This window comes from Oncorhynchus kisutch, linkage group LG2, assembly GCF_002021735.2.
Source record: "Oncorhynchus kisutch isolate 150728-3 linkage group LG2, Okis_V2, whole genome shotgun sequence".
NCBI classification, from domain to species: Eukaryota; Metazoa; Chordata; class Actinopteri; order Salmoniformes; family Salmonidae; genus Oncorhynchus; species Oncorhynchus kisutch.
Genome location: NC_034175.2, coordinates 59,742,370 through 59,767,356, shown reverse-complemented (window position 1 = coordinate 59,767,356; position 24,987 = coordinate 59,742,370). Strand labels below are relative to the sequence as shown.

At 44.1% G+C, this 24,987-nt stretch overlaps 2 protein-coding genes across 3 annotated transcripts; both read left to right on the top strand.

The window, feature by feature from the left end:
* The first annotated feature begins 2,006 nt into the window (after window positions 1-2,006).
* Window positions 2,007-6,892, top strand: LOC109903066 (potassium/sodium hyperpolarization-activated cyclic nucleotide-gated channel 1). The gene is made up of 10 exons (XM_020499725.2): window positions 2,007-2,395; window positions 2,650-2,836; window positions 3,519-3,623; window positions 3,738-3,881; window positions 4,095-4,256; window positions 4,345-4,438; window positions 4,609-4,736; window positions 4,889-5,035; window positions 5,585-5,822; window positions 6,145-6,892. The coding sequence occupies exons 1-10, from the start codon at window positions 2,211-2,213 to the stop codon at window positions 6,318-6,320; spliced, it is 1,566 nt and encodes a 521-aa protein (XP_020355314.1). The 5' UTR covers window positions 2,007-2,210; the 3' UTR covers window positions 6,321-6,892.
* A 4,114-nt stretch (window positions 6,893-11,006) lies between these two features.
* Window positions 11,007-15,216, top strand: ska3 (spindle and kinetochore associated complex subunit 3). Of its 2 annotated transcripts, XM_020459267.2 has the most exons (10): window positions 11,007-11,275; window positions 11,393-11,457; window positions 11,573-11,744; window positions 12,367-12,811; window positions 12,985-13,276; window positions 13,401-13,589; window positions 13,713-13,898; window positions 14,091-14,182; window positions 14,327-14,457; window positions 14,652-15,216. In XM_020459267.2, exons 1-10 carry the CDS (start codon window positions 11,170-11,172, stop codon window positions 14,822-14,824), a joined length of 1,851 nt encoding a protein of 616 aa, XP_020314856.1. In that variant the 5' UTR covers window positions 11,007-11,169; the 3' UTR covers window positions 14,825-15,216. The 2 variants fall into 2 exon arrangements, with proteins under 2 accessions (XP_020314856.1, XP_031654856.1); XM_031798996.1 differs by lacking the exons at window positions 11,007-11,275; window positions 11,393-11,457; window positions 11,573-11,744 and adding an exon at window positions 12,006-12,199.
* Window positions 15,217-24,987: the final 9,771 nt, after the last annotated feature.

Below are 24,987 nucleotides of genomic sequence, written 5' to 3'. Positions count from 1 at the left end.
CTGGGTTTCTGTACAGCACTTTGAGATATCAGCTGATGTACGAAGGGCTATATAAATACATTTGATTTTATTTTATTTTATTTGCAGCCTTGATGAAAACACGCTCACGTTGAAGAACCGAGACGTCAACTTCCTGAACACCGTTCTCACCCAGCTGCAATTCGAGGTCTTCCAGGAGGCTTTCATCAGGCAGAACACGTCCAGAGACCGCATGTTCTTCATCGAGCACCGCCAGTTCCTGGTGAAGACCGACTTTTTCCAGAAGGAGCTTATTGACGGGGACTACTTTGGAAGTGGGCTGAGAAAAAGATCCCTGGACATGTGTGTCTGTCTCTAGAGTTCAATTTTCTTCATAGAGGAAGACCATGATTAGCTGAACCAGGGCTGGAACAAAAGCCTGCACACTGTAGCTCTCCAGGTCTAAAGTTGGTACAGCTGCTTTGAAATGTAAGTCTGGTCTGACTGCAGCGACTCACTGCTTTGTCTGTCTCTGTTCCACAAAGATCTGCCTCCTGACCAAAGGAAGTGTTTGGCAACAGTGTGAGCTATGACCATCTGCCAGCTCTTATCCCTGCACGCAGACAGCTTCCAGCAGGTCCTACAGGCCTTCCCTAACGTCAGGAAAGATCTGGAGATGACTGCCCAATAGCGCCAAGAGGACCTAAAGAGTGAGAACCTTTTATCTTCATTAAAGCCCCTCTTCTGCTGCTTTATGTCTCAACAAATGTAACACTCACTCTTCATTCAAAGAATATATACCTTTCTTCTTTTCAGAGGCACAACAACAGAGTGAATCCAAACCTAAAGATATGCAGAGGGAAAACTGAGGAGATAACTGAGTGAAGGGGCCTCGCACAACACCATTCACTAACACTTAGTTTAAAAAACAATGTAGGACCAAACAATGTTACACATTTTTTGTAAATAAAATGAACAGATACTGGTATGCTGTATATTGTAAACTGTGGATTCATTTCTTACATTTAGAATTTTTTTGACAATATAATAAAAACAATTTGAAGAAGAAAATGCTATATCCATTCATATTGTTATGGAAGATTAAAACAAGACTGCATGTGAAAAAAAAATCCAACATTCTTCTTGTATACTAAAATAACTTTTTCATAAAGGCAAACCAACACAAGAAAATTCAGTGTAACTTTGGATGTGGCATGTCTTGAAATACATTTTTGATGTACTCAGCAGTGGAGGCTGCTGAGGGGAGGACGGCTCATAATAATGTCTGGAACGGAGTAAGGGAATGGCATCAAACACATGGAAACCATGTGTTTGATGTATTTGATACCATTCCACCAATTACGCACCAGCCATTACCACGAGCCAGTCCTCCCCTATTAAGGTGCCACCAACCTCCTGTGGTACTCAGGTTGCATCAAAAATAGAATGCATAAAAATACATTAGGCCAGTCGATTGATATCGACCATGTTATTTGGAATGAGTGTAATTTTGTCTTGTGTGACCTTTACATAAATCGGATTGGCAGGAGTTCATTCCTTTTACCGGTTACACTAGTAAGCTTTCATTTCTGACAACACTGTGACCTCATCTGACCCTCATCAAGCATTTACTGGGAGCCAGAAGAAATAGCATTGTAATGTAATATACAGACATACACAGATCCCATGAGATAGCATCCCAGATAAGTATGTGTGCACAAAATATGTTAAAATACCAAAAACAATAAAAAACAAGAAAGTTGTTAGCCTATAATTTATAACAAATTTGCTGTTATAGTTTTAACATGTAACTATTGTCCTGGTTAAATTACTATTTTAATTATTCAATAGTCTACTGTTACTAGTTGTGTAGTTCAGATGACAATAATTGTGATATTCAAAACCACCCATTGTATTCAGTATTAATGTGATCCAGCCTTGTCTTTTAACTGGGCTTGATTCATGCTTGCATGAAGCGGAGATACTGAATAGTTGATGAGCCGGGAGGGAGAGAGAGAGAAAGGATGAGGGAGCGAGAGAGAGAGAGAGAGGGGGAGAGGAAAGTCTGGCAGCCGCTCTCCTCCCACCACACCGCCTCAATAAGCCCCGTCCACAGGAGCTGTGATGGAAAATTACCCTGTGACCAAAAAGACAGGTCAGTTTAGAGCAAAGTTAGACTCGACTCTTCAGCAGCCCAGAGAAGGATGGCCAGCGCAGTCAGCTGAACAGAATAACCGTGTGCTCCTTCTGGCATGGAAAACTCCCAAGCCCCTGTCGGCAGACGCATAGCCAGCACCTGTGGTTGGAAAGCTGTATTTCTGCCTCAGCTGAACAGGCAGTCTCTATCTGTGTACGGCAGCGAGATAGCTGTGGAGAAGGAATGTATACGCCAGCTGCAGAGTGGAGTCTGGGTCATCCACCCATTCAGCCCCATAAGGTATTCTTCTCCAGCTACTGTTTTTGCTGCCTTGGCATTTTGTCTGTCCTAGAACAACACAACAAAGTTAGACCTAAGGGATGTCTTGGCATTTTTGTCTATCAAAGAACAACACAGCAAAGTTAGCAAAAACAGCAAAGACTTTAGGTATATGCCAAAGAAAACACTAAAGGGTGTTTCTAACAGTGATTCTAAAAAATGCGTGTGTGCATGACTTTAATCATGTACATACCCTTTGTTATTGTGTCTTGTAGGAGTTACTACATCATGTGTATGGTTGCCATCACATTCCTGAATTTGATTGGGATCCCCATGGAGATAGCTTTCTTAGACGGGTACAGTGGAGTTGGCTGGGAAGGTTTCAATGTCTTCTCAGACACTCTGTTTCTGATGGATGTGGCTCTGAATTTTCGCATGGGTATCATCTCTGAGGACAGTGAGGTAATGAGGCGCTGACTTTACTCTATTTTCAGACCAGACCCAATCTGCGATAGTTGTATAATCCCTTTCCACAAGCATGCAAACCCAATCTGCCCTTTCTGTATTCGTTTCAGTGCATGTGAAGGGACAGCTTAATTGAAACCCTGGCCCATGTGCTAAACCTGCAGCTGTTATTTGCAAGAGCGAATATAATTTTTTTAAAGATAACGATTCAGAGATAACTATTTATACAGATTAGGGTTGCTTTTGTGTTATATTCTCACATGAAAATAACAGGCGCAAACTTTACTGGGGAGCAAGATGCTTAGTAAATATGTTCTGAAGTGCACTGTGCACAGATGATGAAACATGATGAAACATGACTGTGGAAATACGCATGTAAAGAGGCTGATCAAGCACCAGGTTGTGTCTTATTCTGTTTCAATTTCATGCCAAACTGGTGTAAAATATTAATCTGAAAGTTTGGCCAATTGACGACCCTGTCAAATTTATAGTAATGCACTTCTCTATTAGTAGCTTCTGACGTACATTCTGGATGGCATCACTGTATCGTTTCATTTTGGCCAGAATCTCCAAACATTTAGCTTCAGTTGCATTGTTGAAGTATTCATTCATTTGTCTGAGGAATGCTGCCAAGCACTAATAACAATCAACTGAAACTGTCTGTTTTTCAATTCCGTAGGTGGCTATACTGGATATCAAAAAGATCCGTGTGATTTACCTAAAGAGTTGGTTCATACCAGATGTGATTGCAGCATTCCCAATTGGCTACATACTATTAATTGCGGTAATGATAAATTATGATAAATCCATAATCACGCTGTTATACATTAGTTCCAGTCTATTGTAAGATCAATACATTTTTACAATATTTTTTTATTTCTGTATTTTATTGTGACAGGAGTTACAATCCCACAGTGACACCTCCACCTCAGGTTCCAAAGCCAGTAGAATGGTGCGGATCCTCATGTTTGTCCGAATCATCAGCCTTGTCAGGCTCCTCAGAGTCTCCAGGCTTGTCCGCTTCTTCAATGAAGTTGAAAAGGTAAGTTCTGGTATGCTACCATCTCCCAATGCTGAAAATACCACAAAGTCAAACCTTGTACTACAAATACATTTGGCTAAAAATGAATACAAAGAAGGACAGGAGAATAACTTTTGATTGGTGTACACATTACTTCTAGATTATCTTTGCAGTCCAATTAGTTCATTTTTATTTCCATCTTTTAATTGAGTGCCTTTGTTTCTTTCTCCATAGGTTTCAAATGCCAACTTGGAGTATGTTCAGCTGTTCTTCCGCATACTGTCTTTGTTTATGATGATGTTTCTGCTGTGCCACTGGAACGGCTGTATCCAGTACTTTGTCCCGATGCTGGAGGAGTTCCCATCTGACTGCTGGGTCAGACAAGAGAAGCTGATGGTAAGCCCCACACCTACTGAGACATGTAAGGTTTTGGCTGCATTTAAAGGGTTAGTTCACCCTATATAAACAATGTGATATTTTCCAGAATGCCACGGTCGGTGAGAAGTATTCCTTTGGAGTGTTTCGTGCTCTCTCTCATATGATCCAAATTTCCTATGGCTCCAATGAGTCACCAACAAGTAAGGACTGCTGATAACCTGTTGATATTCTGTTGACACAATAGAGCATGTCTTTCATATATACTCATACAGTATATTAGACCCGTGCTATTCCAAGACTGTAGTGCCCAGAGTTCAATAGACAAGTTTTACACTGCATTTATGTGTGTACCGGGTGTTTTGCTCCCTAGATGAGGTGGAGCTGTGGGTGGTCATGACCAGTATGCTGTCTGGGGCTCTAATGTACACTGTACTGGTGGCCAACGCTGCTGCCATCATAACCAACGTAGACCAAGCAGCAAAGGCCTACAAAGATAAGGTATACTACGTATAATGGAAATGTAAAGCCTTGGCTTTAACACCGACGACTCGGCTTCAAACTCGATAACATAAGCAAGGAACTCTATTAATATGTCACCTTTGATTGTAATGGCATATCATTCAAAGTCCACCATGTCTGATAATCCACAGATGAATCATCTAGATGACTACATGACCTTCTTGAAGCTTCCTAACGACCTTCGACTTCGAATCCAGAAGTACTACGGGGCCCGATATGGGGGGAGATGGTTTGACGAAAAGAACTTTCTAATTTCAGTCTCCTCAGCTTTGAGAGAGGTACTTGAATCGATCATATTCTTTTCTATTTTATTCTATACAATTTAGGTCCTACTGTACATTACACCGACCTTATACAATAGTTACACAATTGTACCACTATAAGTATAAGTACGTAACTACATTCTACTTAACTATGGTTTCCTTTGGTTATCACACCTTTGTTTAGTAGTGGGACCTGCCTGTCTATTTGTGGAACTTCTGTTTGTCAATGTTCTATTTGTGGAACTTCTGTTTGTCAATGTTCTATTTGTGGAACTTCTGTTTGTCAATGTTCTATTTGTGGAACTTCTGTTTGTCAATGTTCTATTTGTGGAACTTCTGTTTGTCAATGTTCTATTTGTGGAACTTCTGTTTGTCAATGTTCTATTTGTGGAACTTCTGTTTGTCAATGTTCTATTTGTGGAACTTCTGTTTGTCAATGTTCTATTTGTGGAACTTCTGTTTGTCAATGTTCTATTTGTGGAACTTCTGTTTGTCAATGTTCTATTTGTGGAACTTTATTATGAAACAATCTGAAGAAAAGCTCTGTGTGTGTGTGTGATACAGGAGATTCTGACAGTGATGTGTTTGAGCCTGCTGAACAACGTACCCATGTTCCAGAACCGAGACGTCAACTTCCTGAACACCGTTCTCCTCCAGTTTCAGCATGAAGTCTTCCAAGAGGATGATGTCATCTTCCAACAGAATGCACCCGGAGACCGCATGTTCTTCATCGAGCACGGCCAGGTCCTGGTGGAGACAGACTCCTTCTCGCAGGAACTGGCTGATGGAGACTACTTTGGAGGTCAGGCTCAGATCCGAGTAACTCAATCCAGCATCATTCATTTATTCCTTCATTCATTTGTTCAGAATATCATTCTATTCATTACACAAGAGATTGGGTAATCAAGAAATTCTGATTGTCAAACCTCATCCCCCATCCGTTTTCTTACATAATTGAAAAAGACCCAACCCCCCACAGTTGTTATTCTTATTCTCCTGTTCTACATTGTTTTGCTGATTTCATCTCTTGGGACTATGCAGGATATGACAAGGAACAGTGGGCTTAGTTGATATGCTGTGTAATAAATGTATATTGTGTTGTTCTATGCCGTACTGGTTTACAGAGACCTGCCTCATGACCAAAGGAAAGCGTTTGGCCACGGTTCAAGCTCTGACCACCTGCCAGCTCTTCTCCCTGTCCTCAGAACGCTTCCAGATGGTTCTACAGGGCTTCCCTGATATCAGGAGAGACATGGAAAAGTTTTCACAGCAGGACAAGGAATATGTGCGACATCTCTAGTACAGTGCAGCCATTTATCAACAGTAGTGGTCACTAAGCCTGGTTCTGGAGAGGTACAGGATGCGCAGGCTTATGTTCCAGCCCAGCACTAACACATCTTATTCTGTTCGTAGAACTAGGTGTTTTAGTCCTGTGCAGCCTGGAGCTCTCCATGACCAGGATTTTTGACCACTTATGTATTGTGTAGCTCAGACTTGGTATTGTGTAGACTGGTCTAAAATTGTATTATACTTTATATATATAAAGATTTCATTGTTATTTATTTGTTAAACTGTGCATCATACAACCCTTAGTCTGGATTACTAATAGTTATACTCTAGATCCTCTCTGGGTGGATCCAAAACAGTATATGATATTGTTGCTTTAAGTAAGAGTGTATTTCGGGACATGTAATGCTAAAAAAAAAACAGTTTTTGAAAATGTATTTATTGTGAAGAAATAGTATTAGAACTGTTTTTTGTTTTTCTAATTTCCATTATTGTGAAGAAATGTCAATGACATAATACAAGGGCAATTTGGTTATGAAACTACCGGTATGAAACAGCAGAAATAAAGAGGAAAACATGGTTTCAGTTGACTGTGAACATCTGGAGTTTTTTAAAAGTAGTGCATTCATGTATGTCCAGCCTCAGCAGATGTAGCACTGCAGCAGCTGAGCCTCAGCCCGCAGGCCTAGCCAGACCCCCTTTCTCTTATCCAAACACACACACGGTGCCCGAGGCCAGCCTGTGTTTGTACCCGTACAGGTAGTAGGATGCTTGGGGGAAGTTACACTTCATCTCCATATTGTCTGGCACCACGGGGATGTCCACCGCGGAGCACAGACCCTCCTGCAGCTTCTTCAGCATGCGAGAGGCCATGTACCATCGGGCCTTCCCCGGGTACTCCTCGATAGAGGCGTACACATCTGGAGGCGGGTTGGGGATTTTTCACTCCAGGTCCATGATCAGCTGGTGGATGCGGCTCTTATCCAGCGAGCTGGGCATGTCACGGTAGCAGGCCACCACATGAGGGCAGGGTGCCTCAGACAACACGGACAGGAAGTGATTGGGCTGTAGAGTGGTCCCCCAGATCTGCCCCCGTCCTCATCCAAGGGCCCCATGGCAGAGTGCACCATGACAGCCCAGCGCAGCCAGTCGTAGTTGTTCTCCAGGATCTTAAAGATGCCAGCTGCTGCCTCCTCGAGGGCTGAACGCCTCTGCATGACCTCCTGCAGCTGCTGACGCACATCTTTCTCCGCCTGCTGCAGGAAGTAGCCCGAACAGCGCCCCCTATCAGTCTTCATCTTCCCATAGAGGGCGCCAATGTGATCAGACCAGGTCTTCATCAGCAGGGCCTGGTCTCGGCCTGTCAGCAAGGCCTGGGTGAAGAGGCACAGCAGACCCGTGCCCAGGACAAAGTTCAACTGCAAGGAAAGGGAAGAGAGGCTGATAGAACAAAACCCAAGTTCTATGCTGTGACTATATGACTCATGTTCAGTAGATTCAAAAAATAGTAGAGTGTTGGCCCACTTGGATGATTGGTGCGCTACTATACTGAACAGACGGCATTTTGTAGAATCAGCATTTGGAGAAGCATAGCACAAAGCTATTTATGATTTGAAAAATCTGCTGCAACAGCAGTGGCTGGGATGATTCTTCAAGATCATAGAGTGCCTAAAATAGCAGGTATTTAATCAGTATCAAGCATCATACATTTTGCTGCTATGTTTGTGCCTGATAAGTTATCCAAGGTTAACATAACAGATGTGGTTGTATTTTTACCAAGGTGAAATAAGGTTTTCTCTCTACACACATTTTCTGCTCGCTTAGGAGAGCAATGCAAACAGAAATCTGACCTAATTTTGCGGTGTGATGTACCAAGTGTTGGACTAGATAGGGGTGAGCTTTGGATATGCAACTGCATTACAATTATCGCAAAATATTTTGAATAACAACACAACCTGTAACTATTTTAGGGTAAAGCATTTAGGGTTAAAATCATTAGCCTGAGTACCAGTCTGTTTGTGCTATCATGCCAAAAATGTTTGGCTTGACAATGACAGCAATGGAGTTGGCAAGAGCACAAACATATTTGGGACCAGGCTAGAAAATCATTAACTTCATGTCTATTTTACAAACTATTTTAGTCTGACAGTTGGACAAAGCATGGCTCCCAGGCAAACAATTTTGTTCTTTGAACTTCATGTCTAATTTTGTTAAACTCCATACACTGTGTGCAAAGATTTACACATTCAATGGTTAGAGATATTGAGAGTTGAACATAATGATAACTGTTGCCTGTTGGGCATTGTGTGCTGATGGCTGACCATGCCCTGACCCCCACTGACCTGGACACAGAACTCCCTCATCTCCCAGCGGTTGGACTTGTGGCTCTGGACCAGCTCCTCCAGCAGGATTGGCTGGTCCATCAGTGCCGACACCCCCATCAGCCTGCTGTGGAGCATTGTCAACTGCCTCGCCAGCCGGTGCTCCAGGACGTACTGGAGGACACCTCTGTCTCCCGATGGTGAACTCCGACTGTGCCCTGACGGCCACGCCCAGCTGGTAGTAGACCGCGGCCAGGTCGTCCTCCAGGAGATGGACCTCTTGGCCAGTCAGAAGGCCCTGCCCTACAGCACCCAGCTCCTGGTCTATGTAGTCCAGATTCTTCATGGCCAGGTCTGTCTCGTCAGCTAAGGCACTGCCACCCAGGTAGGTACAGATGCCCTCCACAAGGGTCCTCATGGTCTGCATGTAGCCCACCGGCTCCAGCACCTTGCCAAACATTGCCATGGCTAGAACTAGATGGATTTACTTAATAAATATATGTTCATTGTGAAACAGCCAACTGATTCTGGTGCTGAGGAAAGAAGAGGCATACAAATTATAGGCCAATACTCCACTGTAGTTGATACAGTAGGCCAATATCTACTAACTAACCATAATATCAGCTTACCATATCCACTGTACATACCTTTGATATTCAGAATAACTTGTAAACTTGCTGTGCTCCATTACTGTGCTCCATTACTCATCTGTCAGAAGGTCCCTCCACCTCCCAGCTCTAACCTTCCTCTGCACTCATCCCCATATTGTTTTTATTTACTGTTCTGCTCTTTTGCACACCAGTATTTCTACTTGCACATCATCATCTGAACATCTATCACTCCAGTGTTAATTTGCTAAATTGTAATTACTTGCTACTATGACCTATTTATTGCCTTACCTCCTCATGCCATTTGCACACACTGTATATAGACTTTCTTTTTTTCTATTGTGTTATTGACTGTACACTTGTTAAATTCCATGTGTAACTCTGTGTTGTTGTTTGTGTCGCACTGCTTTGCTTTATCTTGGCCAGGTCGCAGATGTAAATCAGAACTTGTTCTCAACTATCCTACCTGGTTAAACAAAGGTGAAATAAAACATAACAAAATAAGCAAAGGAAGTGAGTCTAAAGTAAATTTAAAGAGGTATAGAAAAAATGTTACTCATGGATGTTACAAATGTAACCTAGAATATGTGGACATCTATAAGTACCTAGGTGCCTGGCTAGACTGTAAACTCTCCTTCCAGACTCATATCAAACATCTCCAATCTAAAATCAAATCTAGAGTCGGCTTTCTATTCCGCAACAAAGCCTCCTTCACTCACGCCGCCAAACTTACCCTAGTAAAACTGACTATCCTACCGATCCTCGACTTCGGCGATGTCATCTACAAAATAGCTTCCAACACTCTACTCAGCAAACTGGATGCAGTTTATCACAGTGCCATCCGTTTTGTTACTAAAGCACCTTATACCACCCACCACTGCGACCTGTATGCTCTAGTCGGCTGGCCCTCACTACAGACCCACTGGCTCCAGGTCATCTACAAGTCCATGCTAGGTAAAGCTCCGCCTTATCTCAGTTCACTGGTCACGATGGCAACACCCACCCGTAGCACGCGCTCCAGCAGGTGTATCTCACTGATCATCCCTAAAGCCAACACCTCATTTGGCCGCCTTTCGTTCCAGTTCTCTGCTGCCTGTGACTGGAACGAATTGCAAAAATAGCTGAAGTTGGAGACTTTTATCTCCCTCACCAACTTCAAACATCTGCTATCTGAGCAGCTAACCTATCGCTGCAGCTGTACATAGTCTATCGGTAAATAGCCCACCCAATTTTACCTACCTCATCCCCATACTGTTTATATTTATGTACTTTTCTGCTCTTTTGCACACCAATATCTCTACCTGTACATGACCATCTGATCATTTATCACTCCAGTGTTAATCTGCAAAATTGTAATTATTCGCCTACCTCCTCATGCCTTTTGCACACATGTATACAGGCTCTCTTTTTTTTCTACTGTGTTATTGACTTGTTAATTGTTTACTCCATGTGTAACTCTGTGTTGTCTGTTCACACTACTATGCTTTATCTTGGCCAGGTCGCAGTTGCAAATGAGAACTTGTTCTCAACTAGCCTACCTGGTTAAATGAAGGTGAAATAAAAACATTTTTTTTTTAAATGTTCCTTTGGAAGTGTATTACAATCTCTTGGCTTTGAAGTTTGCTTATTGATTATTTTGTGAGTCCACCACACAATTATTCTAAAATGATCTCTTGACCATATCGTTAACAAAAGATACTGTATATATCGAAGTCGTCAATGACAGCAGGTGGCAGAATTGCATTTAGCTCGAGATGCTTTCTCTTCTTCGGTCTTGAGAGTCCTGAATAAACCTACTTCCGTTAGGTTCCGGATGTGGCGCCAAATTTGAAAAATATTCCTGTTTCAACTTGTATGAACGTAAACAGACAGCGAAAATTGATTATATTCCCGTTGAAGATAATACTACTTTTAGAAACATATCTGCAAACAAATGGACTCGTCGGCACGTTTTTTCACTAAGTTGCGAAACCTAGCCGTGAATTTGGAGACCGAAACTGCCAGTCTTCAACAGGCACACCAGAACTACGACGATGAAGGTAACGTCTGTTATGAAACAGACTTCCACGCAAATTTTATTTCGGCTAACGTGTCTAGTCAGTCAATGCACCACCAGTGACTAGTGTATTCTTGTATACTGTAAAATCGTGTTTCAGATCATAGCACTGAGGGTGCAGTGCGAGTTCTGCAAGAGCTGCACTCCGAGGTCAGGGGACTCAAGGTAACTGTCAATTTAGCACCTGCTGAGCTGTTTGAACAGCTCTGTGTAGCTTATATAGCTATGTGATTCATTAGTATACAGAAATTTACATAACTGGCTTGTTTTGCATGCCCAGGGCCAGGTGAAGGAGCAGCTGGTGTGCCAGCAGGCAGGGGAGAATGATTTGAGGAGCTTTATAAAGATGTGTATGGTGCTGAAGCAGAGGACCACAGAGGACATCCAGAGACTGATGAGACACTATGAAAAATACGGCTACAGTGCGCCTAAGAGCACACAGAAACAGTCAGGTAGGAAAGTATCTCTATTTAACACTTCACGTAGTATGTCAATCATTCAGTATTTGGTTCGGTTTACTTGATATGCACTCAGTGTACAAAACATTAAGGACACCTGCTCTTTCTATGACAGACTAACCAGGTTGAAGATATGATCCCTTATTGATGTCACCTGTTAAAGCCACTTCAATCAGTGTAGATGAAGGGGAAGAGAGGTTAAAGAAGGATTTTTAAGCCTTGAGATTGTGTATGTGTGCCATTCAGAGGGTGGATGGGCAAGTCAACATGGGCCAGCATTCCTGTGGAACGCTTTCGACACGTTGTAGTCCATGCCTGACTAATTGAGGCTGTTCAATGCAAAAGGACTTGTAACAATTTCAACAGAAGATTTGACATAAACAAATTTACTTGAACAGTGCAGATGCAAAGTTTGGTAACAGAATGATGGCACAAATTAGTCCTTATGCGTAGGTGTATGATTTTTAACTTTGCAATCATTGGTTTTTGTTTGACATTTTAATGTGTAAAATCTGAGTTTCAGCATCAATCTGTTACTGTGGAATTGCCCATTTCTATCTGAATTTTCTCCTCCTGACCTGTTGGTTTATCTAGATATCTTGTCTCTCTCCCACAGAGTCGAGCGGCCAGGAGGCAGAAGCTTCAGAGAAAGAGGACAAGGGTGAGACCGAGGGAGGAGAGGAGGACCAGGAGGAAGGAGAGGGATACCTCACCTCAGTGACCCCTCTGAAGATGCCCCCTCCGCCCTTCATTGACCCCTTGCGCACCCCCCAGCTCTCTGACTTCGGCCTGTCGGAGATCCACCTGAAGAGGGTGTTGGGTGGCACAGTGTTTTCCAGCGCTGAGGCCCCCATGCCCATGATGACCCTCCCTCTGCCGTCTCTAGTCCTAGCCATGCAGCCGCCCATGCCCAAAACGCCTAAGTGCACCTTGCGTATGGACGAAGATGACGACCTCCTGACCCCCCGCATGGTCGACTTTGGCCTCACGGAACACACTGTGTGTCTCAACAATGACTTCACCATGGACCTGCAGCGCAAGAAGCCCACAAAGCCTCTCAGGTGTGTAGTATAATACTGTTCTGTCTGTCTCTGATTGACTTTCAAATCCACTACTTGGCTGGTTAACAGCTTCCAAAGTTAAACCCAAGTTCCTACAAAAATTAATAAGTCAGCCTTCTTAAGTAGAATGTCCTGTGCTCTTAGTCTTATGAATGGTGCTGTTTTGTTAACAGCTCAGCAGTGTCCTTGGGCTTGGGAGCAATGTCACAGAGACCGGCACATGTCCTCTGCACTCCACCATCAAACTCCATGATGTACAGCCTGGCTACCATGGAGTCCCCCGAGCCGCCTGTATTTTGCACCCCAGGTCTGAAGATAACAAAGTCTCAGCGACACGCTCTGTCCCCTCCTCTGCAGGGAAAGATTGACCCAGAGTCCCCCTGTCGCCTTGGCAACCACCAAGCCACCCCTGAGGTCCCAGCATTTGAGACACCATACATCAACAGACTCCTTAGCACCAGAAAGGTGTGTGTTACTGTCAGTTGGTCAACGTGTCTGTTTGTTTATGCATTTATCTATTTATGGAGACCATAGACCATAAACTACAAATTTCACTCAAATATAGTGAGTAACTGTCATGTTGTTACAGGGTGAGAGAAACACACAGGCAGATCAAGACCAAGACCAAGATCACTCAGAACTTCCAACCTCCAATAGAGGCTCCAGTCAAGCCTGGTCATATAATGTGTCAGAGATATCAATCATTGGATGTACAGAGGAAAAACTTACACCAGAGATGCCAAGCCTAGAGTCTTTTCTGGGCAGCTCTCTACCCTATGTAAGCTGAAACCGCTATAAAGGCCCTTGAGTGCTTACTTTCCCCCTGTTGCTGATGATGTTGGTATAGTTAAGTTTGAGTGTATATATTTTGCCTCACTGTCTCTCATCTCCCTGACTATAGAGGGGTGGTGGTGGAACCAGTGGAGAGCAGACGATGGGGTCAGGAGAGCCCCCTCTCTCTTTCCTGGATCAGGATGGTCCCACCCAGACATTCAACCTGGGGACCCCACGGGTCAGAGGGGACTACCCCGAGCCATCCACCCCTGAGATGCCGGACCTAAGCTCGGTCACACAGGACATCTTTAAGGTGAGTGGACTGGCGACTTGTGGGATTCAGAGTATGGAGTAGATATGGGAACTGTGCCTTCCCTGTCCACAGACAGTGGAGAAAAAGGCTTTGTCTGTACTACTAAGTGTGAATGTTTGAAACTTTTAGATAGCGTTGTAATTATAACTACTGTGTTGACTGGTTCTGATGGGTTTGTCTTTCATCTTGCAGCTTATTTCCCAGAGCAAGAAGCTCCCCACAGCAGTAGTTCAGCCACACCTCAAGCCTTCAACCCTCCACACTGCAACAGGGAAAGAGAACAGGTCAAATCTTACGGTGTCAACAAAGAATGTAGAATATGGTTATTATTAGCTAATCTTCAAAAGCTAAACTGTCCCCAATATCAATAGATTACTTGACTTGAAATTACTAGTCATACCTCTGCTCTCTCTGTGTTGTTCCTCCAGGGCTCAGAGTCTGGCTGTGGTGTCCGAGAGGGAGTTCCTCAGTCTTCCAAGCTATCTGAGACAGATTCCACTGTCCAGCCTCAACCAGGCCATTCAGAAGATCAACGGTGCCAAAGAGGAGCGAGGCCACAGTCAGTCACGGCTTACTGCTTTTGTAAACCATTAAAACTTAACTCACTGAAATGATGTTGTGGAGACACACAACTATGCCCACTCGGGGTGCCGTTTACATTTTTTTTTCATTGCATCCCATGCCACTCTCAGGAACTTAAGTGACTGTCCTTCTGAAATTCATCTTATTGTGACGCTGTTGCTCCTCCTTCAGGTGGTGATGCGGGCCCTGCATGGTTTCTGATGGAGGAGCTGAAGAGGATCACTGGGGTGGGCACCAAGGCCCCCATGTACTTCCTGTGTCTGACTGAGTTAAAGAGGCTGGAGCATGTGCAGGGAGTAGGAACCAGCGCCATGTACAAGGTCCTGTCAAAGACACGTACCTGATCTGAAGTACAATGACATTCCCTGCCTTCTTAAACCTCCCAAAGGGCTCAACACTACTGAGTGAGGTCCTATGTATTGACTCCCCTGAATAGGCCTGGGTGCCAGTCTGTTTAGCTATCATTCACTCCTTGCCACTGCTGTCATGCTAAACATTGGCATATGACAGAGTACAAGGAGTGAAATGTTAGCGAAACAGCCCGGCACAAATTGATTCATTATTTTATTTTCACCTTTGAGAACTGTACATATGTTTTGTCTTGGTCTTTTTAATTGTGTAGGTCCTTCTGTTCAAAATGCATGAATACTCAGTCGATTTAGCATTTTTGTAGTTTTCTATGTGTATAATTGGTCTGTGTGTAATCTCACTAATAAATACATAATTATGAACTTGATGGCTTAGTTCAGGATTGAGTGATCTTTTTAACAATATAGCAATCAATTATAACAAGTGAGACAATTGAGAATTATAAAATGCAAACTACAAAAAATCTCAAAGGAAGACATGGTAGTATGGTTAATTTCTACATAACAATTTGATGATAAAAAAAAACGTCAGTAAATAAAATAACACTGATCTCCTACTTCTATGCAATTGGGGGACATGTTGAACCCCAGGCAGGCCTTCTGGTATCAATAGGGTCTCGTGCTCCAGGAGAAGGGGTTGCTCTGTTAGGAGGGGTGACGGTGATGTCCAGGTAGTCTCCAATCTGAAATCGCTGGGACTGTAAGGTCATGGCATCATCTGGACCCTTCCATCCGGACAGTGTGTTGCCTATATCCTTCAACCTGAAACAAATCAATAGTAACTATTTACAGTGTTGTCTGTGGCTGTTCATTGATGTTACAGGGCAGCTCTGAATGTCAATCATCAGTTACCTGTAACCTTGTCGTTTTAGGGTCTGTGTAGACTATAGCAAAGCCAAAATATGCTCTGGGTTTTTTTGCATCAGGGTTAGACCTTTCACAAGACTTTCAGTGTGGCATCCAACCTGAATTAAATGAAATAGTTTCATAAGCATACAAGGGAGGGACAGATTCTGAATGTAATTTAAGGTATTCTGACTGACCTTTTCTAGTGTCTATTCTGTACAGCTGGGGTGTATTCATTCTGCCAGTTGCAACTAAAATGTGTTTCCATTGGACATTCAGGTAGGTCCCTCTGTTTCATTCTGCTTGCTTAAGAAATGTTTTGCAACATAATTGGCTGAATGAATACATAATAAATCTGGAGCTCACTCGAAGGAATGTTCCCATATGGCGGATGGCGTTGGAGAGGTTGTCCAGGGAGAAATGTTTGGAGAACGGGAGCGATTTGGAGAAGATGGAGGATAAGGAAGAAAGTGGGGCATATTATGAATAAACATGGAGTTTGGGATTACACAGGCCTTCTGAAAGATCTGGTGAAGGAGAAGATAAGGGAAAAAAGGAAACTGGAAATGGTTGAGGGAATATGGAATGAGGGATTTTACAGAACATGTGGTAGAATTTGAGGAAATGGAGAGTGAGGATGAATTAGTGGGAGGTGCAGTGATAACTGTTGAGTGTAGAGGGAAGCAGTGTGTAGAGGAAGGTTGGCGTTCCTGTAGCTCAGTGATGGAACCTGACTAGAGAGTGGATGAAGTTCCTGCAGTGAGAACCACTGAGGTCGGGCCTTGGTCCGAGGATGTAAAGGATGATTCTGGCCTTGTGGGAGTACAATTTGTGGAGAGAACGGATCCTTGCATTTTGGCTGATCCATATGTGGTGGAGAAGAGGTTGGGAACGGTTGAGTTGGTGAAGGTAACTAGGAGTGGACTAGTGATGATTTATTGTGTTTCTTCAGCCCAGAGGGAGCGGCGCTCCAGATCACGTAATTAGGGACAAGAAATGTGACTTATTTTGCTCTCCAGAGCTGGACACCGTTGAAAGGAGTGATAACGTAGGTGGCATTAAATGAAGATCAGTTGAAAGTGAAGATTCCCGGTGTCTGTGACGATTCCCAGGGTACTGAGCGTAGGTGTTGGCAATGTTCTCTAGTTGTGCTGTGATTGGCTCAGTGTTCTGTCCAGTGGCAATTTAAGAATGTTAATCTTGGTGGGGCAAACAAAACAAAAATGTGGGATGTATGTCAGCAAAGCCACTACACAACACTAAACAATACATTAATTGCACTATACTGGTGACAAACGGTGCCCACAAACTGTTTGGGCCTTCAGTCCCAACAGCAGTCCCAACACCTTACCACTGCTACACCTGGCTGTCAGCAGAGCCTTGTCTGGCAGCGAAACAGTTCATTCAGCCTCATTTACTGCCTTTAAAAAAAACATAGCTGATATGGCTGACTTGCAAATGTGGTTTCTACTGACAATTGAGATGTACAAACTATGGCATAAGGGGACGACACATGGATAAGAGGCAATCCTAATTTCGATTAAGACATTAATGAGCGAGCTAGGATGGACGTATTCATTACAACTATTTGTTCAGAACTTTTGAAATGTATAGCGACAGAATTCAGAACATGGGCCGTTCTTACAGTGTTCTCACTGTACACCAGGTCAGAACCGTAGGATAAATAAAGGGGGCATTTAAGCAGACAATGAAAGCTCTTACAATAATCACTGATTACATTTCTCAAAAACAGGCTATAGGCTACATGTGCACCACCAAGTCAGAACAGTAGGTGAAATTAAGAGGTGAAAATAGACCAAATTATTAGGGTGAGGCACATTAACAGCTTACTACGCAATTAACAGCCTACTACACAACATACACTTAGTATTACTTTCTTAGCTACAGTACACATATCTCCCTGGCATATTACGTAATTTATGCAGCAGCATACAAGACATTTTTGGACTCACCTTGTTGTGCTGTGCTCACAGCTGGCGTGGCGGTACTTCTTGGGCAAATTTTGTCATCAAAATCTGCCGTTCTCTGGATTTATGGTGCTTTCAAGACAACAGGGAACTAAAAAAAAAAATCACATTATGTCATAGCTCTAGAATGAGGCCAATTGTGCACCGCCCCATGGGTCTCCCGGTCGTGGCCTCCAGAAACAGATCCTGGACTCAAACCAGGATCTCTAGTAGCACAGCTAGCACTGTAATGCAGTGCCTTAGACCACTGCGCCACTCGGGAGGTCCCTACCTGTCATTATTTAAGCCCAGCAACAATTGCTTTTTGCGGGACAATAAAGATGATTGAATTGACTTGAACCAGCAGGGGGCGTCGGTGGGGAGCAACACACTGAAGTACTTAATTAGGCAGGGTTGGGGAGTAACAGGTTACATGTAATCTGTTACATGTAAGGGATTACAAAACTGTTTTACAACTGTTTTTACCAGATTTTAATCAGATTACAGATACTTTTGAAAAACTAGATGATTACTTCGAGGATTACTTTTAAATTCAGAAAGGACATTTTCGAAAAAATTCTTTGACACTTTTTGTGCATCCCGGAGTTGCCTCTTCACTGTTGATGTTGAGCTTGGTGTTTTGCGTGTACTATTTAATTAAGCTGCCAGTTGAGGACTTGTGAGGCGTCTGTTAATCACACTAGACACTCTAATGTATTTGTCCTCTTGCACAGTTGTGCACCGGCCCTCCCACTTCCCTTCCTATTCTGATAAGAGCCAGATTGCGCTGTTCTGTGAAGGGAGTAGTACACAGAGTTGTACGAGATCTTCAGTTTCTTGCAATTTCTCGCATCGCCTTCATTTCTCAGAACAAGAATACTGAGAAGTTTCAGGAGAAAGTTATTTGCTTCTGGCCATTTTGAGCCTGTAATCGAACCCACAAATGCTGATGCTCCAGATACTCAAAGGAAAAAAGTGGTCTAGGGCACTGCATCGCAGCGCTAGCTGTGCCACCAGAGACTCTGGGTTCGCGCTCTGTCGCAGAGCCCAGGCTCTGTCGCAGACGGCCACGACCGGGAGTTCCGTGGGGCGACGCACAATTGGCCTAGCGTCGTCCGGGTTAGGGAGGGCTTGGCCGGTAGGGATATCTTTGTCTCATCGCTCACCAGCGACTCCTGTGGCGGGCCGGGTGCAGTGCGCGCTAACCAAGGTCACCAGGTGCTTCCCCCGACACATTGGTGTGGCTGGCCTCCGGGTTGGATGCACGCTGTGTTAATTGGACACCACGAAATTGGGGAGAAAAGGGGGTAAATTTTAAAATATAAAATAAACATGTTTTATATTTGAGAGTAGCGATGATGGCAGCTTTGCACACTCAACCAGCTTCACCTGGAATGCTTTTCCAACAGTCTTGAAGGAGTTCCCACATATGCTGAGCACTTTTTGGCTGCTTTTCCACTCTGTGGTCCAACTCATCCCATGGGTTGATTGTGAAAGCCAGATCATCTGATGCAACACTCCATCACTCTCCTTCTTGGTCAAATAGCCCTTACACAGCCTGGAGGTGTGTTGGATCATTGTCCTGTTGAAAAACAAATGATAGTCCTACTAAGCGCAAACCAGGTGGGATGGCGTATCGCTGCAGAATGCTGTGGAAGCCTTGCTGCTTAAGTGCCTTGAATTCTAAATAAGTCACTGACAGTGCCACCAGCAAAGCACAAACACCATCACAGCTCCTCCTCCATGCTTCACAGTGGGAATCACACATGCGGAGATCATCCGTTCACCTACTCTGCATCTCACAAAGACATGGCGGTTGGAACCAAAAATCTTAAATTTGGACTCATCAGACCAAAGGACAGATTTCCACCAGTCTAATGTCTATTGCTCGTGTTTCTTGGCCCAAGCAAGTCTCTTTTCTTATTGGTGTTCTTTTCTTAATAGTGGTTTGTTTGCAGCAATTCGACCATGAAGGCCTGATTCACGCAGTTTCCTCTGAACAGTTGATGTTGATCTTGATCTTGAATGAGTAGGCGTGTCCAAACTTTTGACTGGTACTTTATATATATATACACAGTGTATTCGGAAAGTATTCAGACTCCTTTACTTTTCCATATTTTGTTACATTACAGCCTTACTCTGAAATGGATTAATTTCCATTTTTTCCACATCAATCTACACACAATACCCTATAATGACAAAATAAGAACAGGTTTTTAGAAATGTTTGCAAAAAACAGAAATACCTTATTTACATAAGTAATCAGACCCTTTGCGATTTGACTCGAAATTGAGCTCAGGTTTCTACAAGTTGATTGGCGTCCATCTGTGGTAAATTCAATTGATTGGACATGATTTGGAAAGACACACACCTGTCTATATAAGGTCCCACAGTTGACAGTGCATATCAGAGCAACAACCAAGCGATGAGGTTGAAGGAATTGTCCGTAGAGCTCCGAGACAGGATTGTGTCGAGGCACAGATATGAGGAAGGGTACCAAAACATTTCTGCAGCATTGAAGGTCCCCAAGAACACAGTGGCCTCCATCGTTCTTAAATGGAAGAAGTTTGGAACCACCAAGACTCTTCCTGGAGCTGGCTGCCTGGCCAAACTAAACAATCGGGGGTGAAGGAGACAATACCTCTCTAGAGACAATACCTCTCTCATCGTCGCTCAATGCCTAGGTTTACCTCCACTGTTTTCACATCCTACCATACCTTTGTCTGTACATTATGCCTTGAATCTATTCTACCGCGCCCAGAAACCTGCTCCTTTTACTCTATATGCCTAGGTGTTTGGTTAGACTGTAAACTCTCCTTCCAGACTCACATTAAGCATCTCCAATCCAAAATTAAATCTAGAATCGACTTCGTATTTCGCAACAAAGCATCCTTCACTCAACATACCCTTGTAAAACTGACTATCCTACCGATCATTGACTTCGGCGATGTCATTTACAAAATATCCTCCAACACTCTACTCAGCCAATTGGATGCAGTCTATCACAGTGCCATCCGTTTTGTCACCAAAGCCCCATATACTACCCACCACTGCGACCTGTATGCTCTCGTTGGCTGGCCCTCGCTTCATACTCGTCGCCAACCCCACTGGCTCCAGGTCATCTATAAGTCTTTGCTAGGTAAAGCCCCGCCTTATCTCAGCTCACTGGTCACCATAGCATCACCCACCCGTTGCACGCGCTCCAGCAGGTATATTTCACTGGTCACCCCCAAAGCCAATTACTCCTTTGGCCGCCTTTCCTTCCAGTTCTTTGCTGCCAGTGACTGGAACGAATTGCAAAACTGAAGCTGGAGGCTCATATCTCCCTCACTAACTTAAGCAGCAGCTGTCAGAGCAGCTCACAGATCACTGCACCTGTACATAGCCCATCTGTAAATAGCCCATCCAACTACCTCATCCCCAAACTGTTATTTTGTTTTTGCTCCTTTGCACCCCAGTATCTCTACTTCCACATTCATATTCTGCACATCTATCAATCCAGTGTTTAATTACTAAATTGTAATTATTTCTCCACTATGGCCTATTTATTGCCTTACCTCCCTTATCTTACCTCATTTGCACACACTGCATATACAGTGCCTTGCGAAAGTATTCGGCCCCCTTGAACTTTGCGACCTTTTGCCACATTTCAGGCTTCAAACATAAAGATATAAAACTGTATTTTTTTGTGAAGAATCAACAACAAGTGGGACACAATCATGAAGTGGAACGACATTTATTGGATATTTCAAACTTTTTTAACAAATCAAAAACTGATAAATTGGGCGTGCAAAATTATTCAGGCCCTTTACTTTCAGTGCAGCAAACTCTCTCCAGAAGTTCAGTGAGGATCTCTGAATGATCCAATGTTGACCTAAATGACTAATGATGATAAATACAATCCACCTGTGTGTAATCAAGTCTCCGTATAAATGCACCTGCACTGTGATAGTCTCAGAGGTCCATTAAAAGCGCAGAGAGCATCATGAAGAACAAGGAACACACCAGGCAGGTCCGAGATACTGTTGTGAAGAAGTTTAAAGCTGGATTTGGATACAAAAAGATTTCCCAAGCTTTAAACATCCCAAGGAGCACTGTGCAAGCGATAATATTGAAATGGAAGGAGTATCAGACCACTGCAAATCTACCAAGACCTGGCCGTCCCTCTAAACTTTCAGCTCATACAAGGAGAAGACTGATCAGAGATGCAGCCAAGAGGCCCATGATCACTCTGGATGAACTGCAGAGATCTACAGCTGAGGTGGGAGACTCTGTCCATAGGACAACAATCAGTCGTATATTGCACAAATCTGGCCTTTATGGAAGAGTGGCAAGAAGAAAGCCATTTCTTAAAGATATCCATAAAAAGTGTTGTTTAAAGTTTGCCACAAGCCACCTGGGAGACACACCAAACATGTGGAAGAAGGTGCTCTGGTCAGATGAAACCAAAATTGAACTTTTGGGCAAAAATGCAAAACGTTATGTTTGGCATAAAAGTAACACAGCTCATCACCCTGGACACACCATCCCCACTGTCAAACATGGTGGTGGCAGCATCATGGTTTGGGCCTGCTTTTCTTCAGCAGGGACAGGGAAGATGGTTAAAATTGATGGGAAGATGGATGGAGCCAAATACAGGACCATTCTGGAAGAAAACCTGATGGAGTCTGCAAAAGACCTGAGACTGGGACGGAGATTTGTCTTCCAACAAGACAATGATCCAAAACATAAAGCAAAATCTACAATGGAATGGTTCAAAAATAAACATATCCAGGTGTTAGAATGGCCAAGTCAAAGTCCAGACCTGAATCCAATCGAGAATCTGTGGAAAGAACTGAAAACTGCTGTTCACAAATGCTCTCCATCCAACCTCACTGAGCTCGAGCTGTTTTGCAAGGAGGAATGGGAAAACATTTCAGTCTCTCGATGTGCAAAACTGATAGAGACATATCCCAAGCGACTTACAGCTGTAATCGCAGCAAAAGGTGGCGCTACAAAGTATTAACTTAAGGGGTCTGAATAATTTTGCACGCCCAATTTTTCAGTTTTTGATTTGTTAAAAAAGTTTGAAATATCCAATAAATGTCGTTCCACTTCATGATTGTGTCCCACTTCTTGTTGATTCTTCACAAAAAAATACAGTTTTATATCTTTGTTTGAAGCCTGAAATGTGGCAAAAGGTTGCAAAGTTCAAGGGGGCCGAATACTTTCGCAAGGCACTGTATACTTTTTCTATTGTGTTATTGACTGTATGTTTATTTATTCCATGTGTAGCTCTGTGTTGTTGTTTGTGTCACACTTCTTTGCTTTATCTTGGCCAGGTCGCAGTTGTAAAGGAGAACTTGACCTCAACTAGCCTACCTGGTTAAATAAAGGTGAAATAAATAAAACATGTAAATTAAAAAAGGGCCTTGGTCAGGAGGTGTCCAAGAACCCGATGGTCACTCTAACAGAACTTCAGAGTTCCTCTGTGGAGATGGGAGAACCTTCCAGAAGGACAACCATCTCTGCAGCACTCCACTAGTCAGGCCTTTATGGTGGAGTGGCGAGACGGAAGCCACTCCTCAGTAAAAGGCACATGACTGTTTGGAGTTTGCCAAAAGGCACCTAAAGGACTCTCAGACCATGAGAAATATGATTCTCTGGTCTGATGAAACCAAGATTGAACTATTTGGCCTGAATACCAAGCATCACGTCTGGAAGAAACTTAGCACCATCCCTACGGTGAAGAATGTTGGTGGCAGCCTCATGCTTTTTTCAGCGGCACGGACTGGGAGAGGATAGAGGGAAAATTAATGGAACAAAGTACAGAGAGATCCTTGATAAAAACCTGTTCCTATCAGGTATGAAGTTAAGACCCAGATGCAGATGTCGTCTGCCTGGGCGCATACCTGTTTTAAAAAAATGTATTTAACTAGGCAAGTCAGTTAAGAACAAATTCTTATTTTCAATGACGGCCTAGGAACAGTGGGTTAACTGCCTGTTCAGGGGCAGAACGACAGATCTGTACCTTGTCAGCTCAGGGATTTGAACTTGCAACCTTTCGGTTACTAGTCCAACACTCTAACCACTAGGCTACCCACTAGGCTACCACTAGGCTAAGTTGGCAATGAGGGCTGGGTCAAGGATGTCTCTAGCGGGGACCCAGCACATCCCCACCAGGCCATAACCCTCCCAGCCAACCAGGTACTAGAAACCCCTCGTGATCCAACACTCAGGAGGCGTTTCACCGTGTATGCTGGATGGCCATCGATGACACGTGGAGGAGGGGTGGGCCTGCAAACAGAAAACTAAGGGCTGTGAGACACAGACTTAATCCTAGACACATGGAAAGTAGGGTGAATACGGAGGGTATGGGGTAACAAAAGATAAACAGCAGTGGGGCTAATGACTCTAGAGATGGGGAATGGGCTGATGAAACAGTGGGACAGTTTATGGGACTCCACCCGGAGGGGCAAGTCCCGGGTAGCGAGCCATACCCTATGCCCCAACCGATAGCATGGAGCAGGGTGTCAGGTGGCGATCCGCTTGTCGCTTATACCTGGAAGTGGTCTTCAACAGAGAGGCCTGGGCTCTCTGCCAGGTACGGCGACAGCGGGGGATGAAAATCTGGGCAGAGGGATCGCTGACTTCCTCCTCTTGCTCGAGGAAGAGCGGAGGCTGATATCCCAAGGAACACTCAAAGGGCGAGAGACCTGTGGCAGAGCAAGGAAGGGTGGTGTGAGCGTACTCAACCCATACCAGTTGCTGACTCCAGGTGGTAAGGTAGCAAAGAGTCGTCTCTAAGTCCTGGTTGGCTCGCTCCGACTGGCTGTTGGACTGCGGGTGGAATCCAGGGGGACAGGCTAGCCGACGACCCAATGAGCGTGCAGGACGCCTTCCAGAACCGGGACGAGAACTGTGGACCCCGGTTGGAGACCATATCTACCGGGAGTCCGTGGATCTGGAAGATGTGCTGCACCATAAGCTGGGCCGTCTCCTTGGCCGAGGGTAGGTTGGGGAGAGGAATGAAGTGGGCGGCTTTGGAAAATCAGTCGACCACAGTCAGGATGGCAGTGTTGCCCGCAGACGGGGGAAGACCCGTGACGAAATCCAGGGATATATGGGACGGTGGATTAGAGGACGGTGAGGGACAGGCAGTGGTTGGAGAAGACCAGCCCGAGACTGCCGAGGAGTCTTGTTCCGAGCGCAGACCGTGCAGGTGGTGACAAACACGGCAACATCTGGAAGCATAGTAGGCCACCAAAACAGTTGTCGCACGAAGGCCAGGGTCCGACGAGAGCCCGGGTGACAGGCAAGCCTGGAGGAATGAGCCCACTCCAGGAC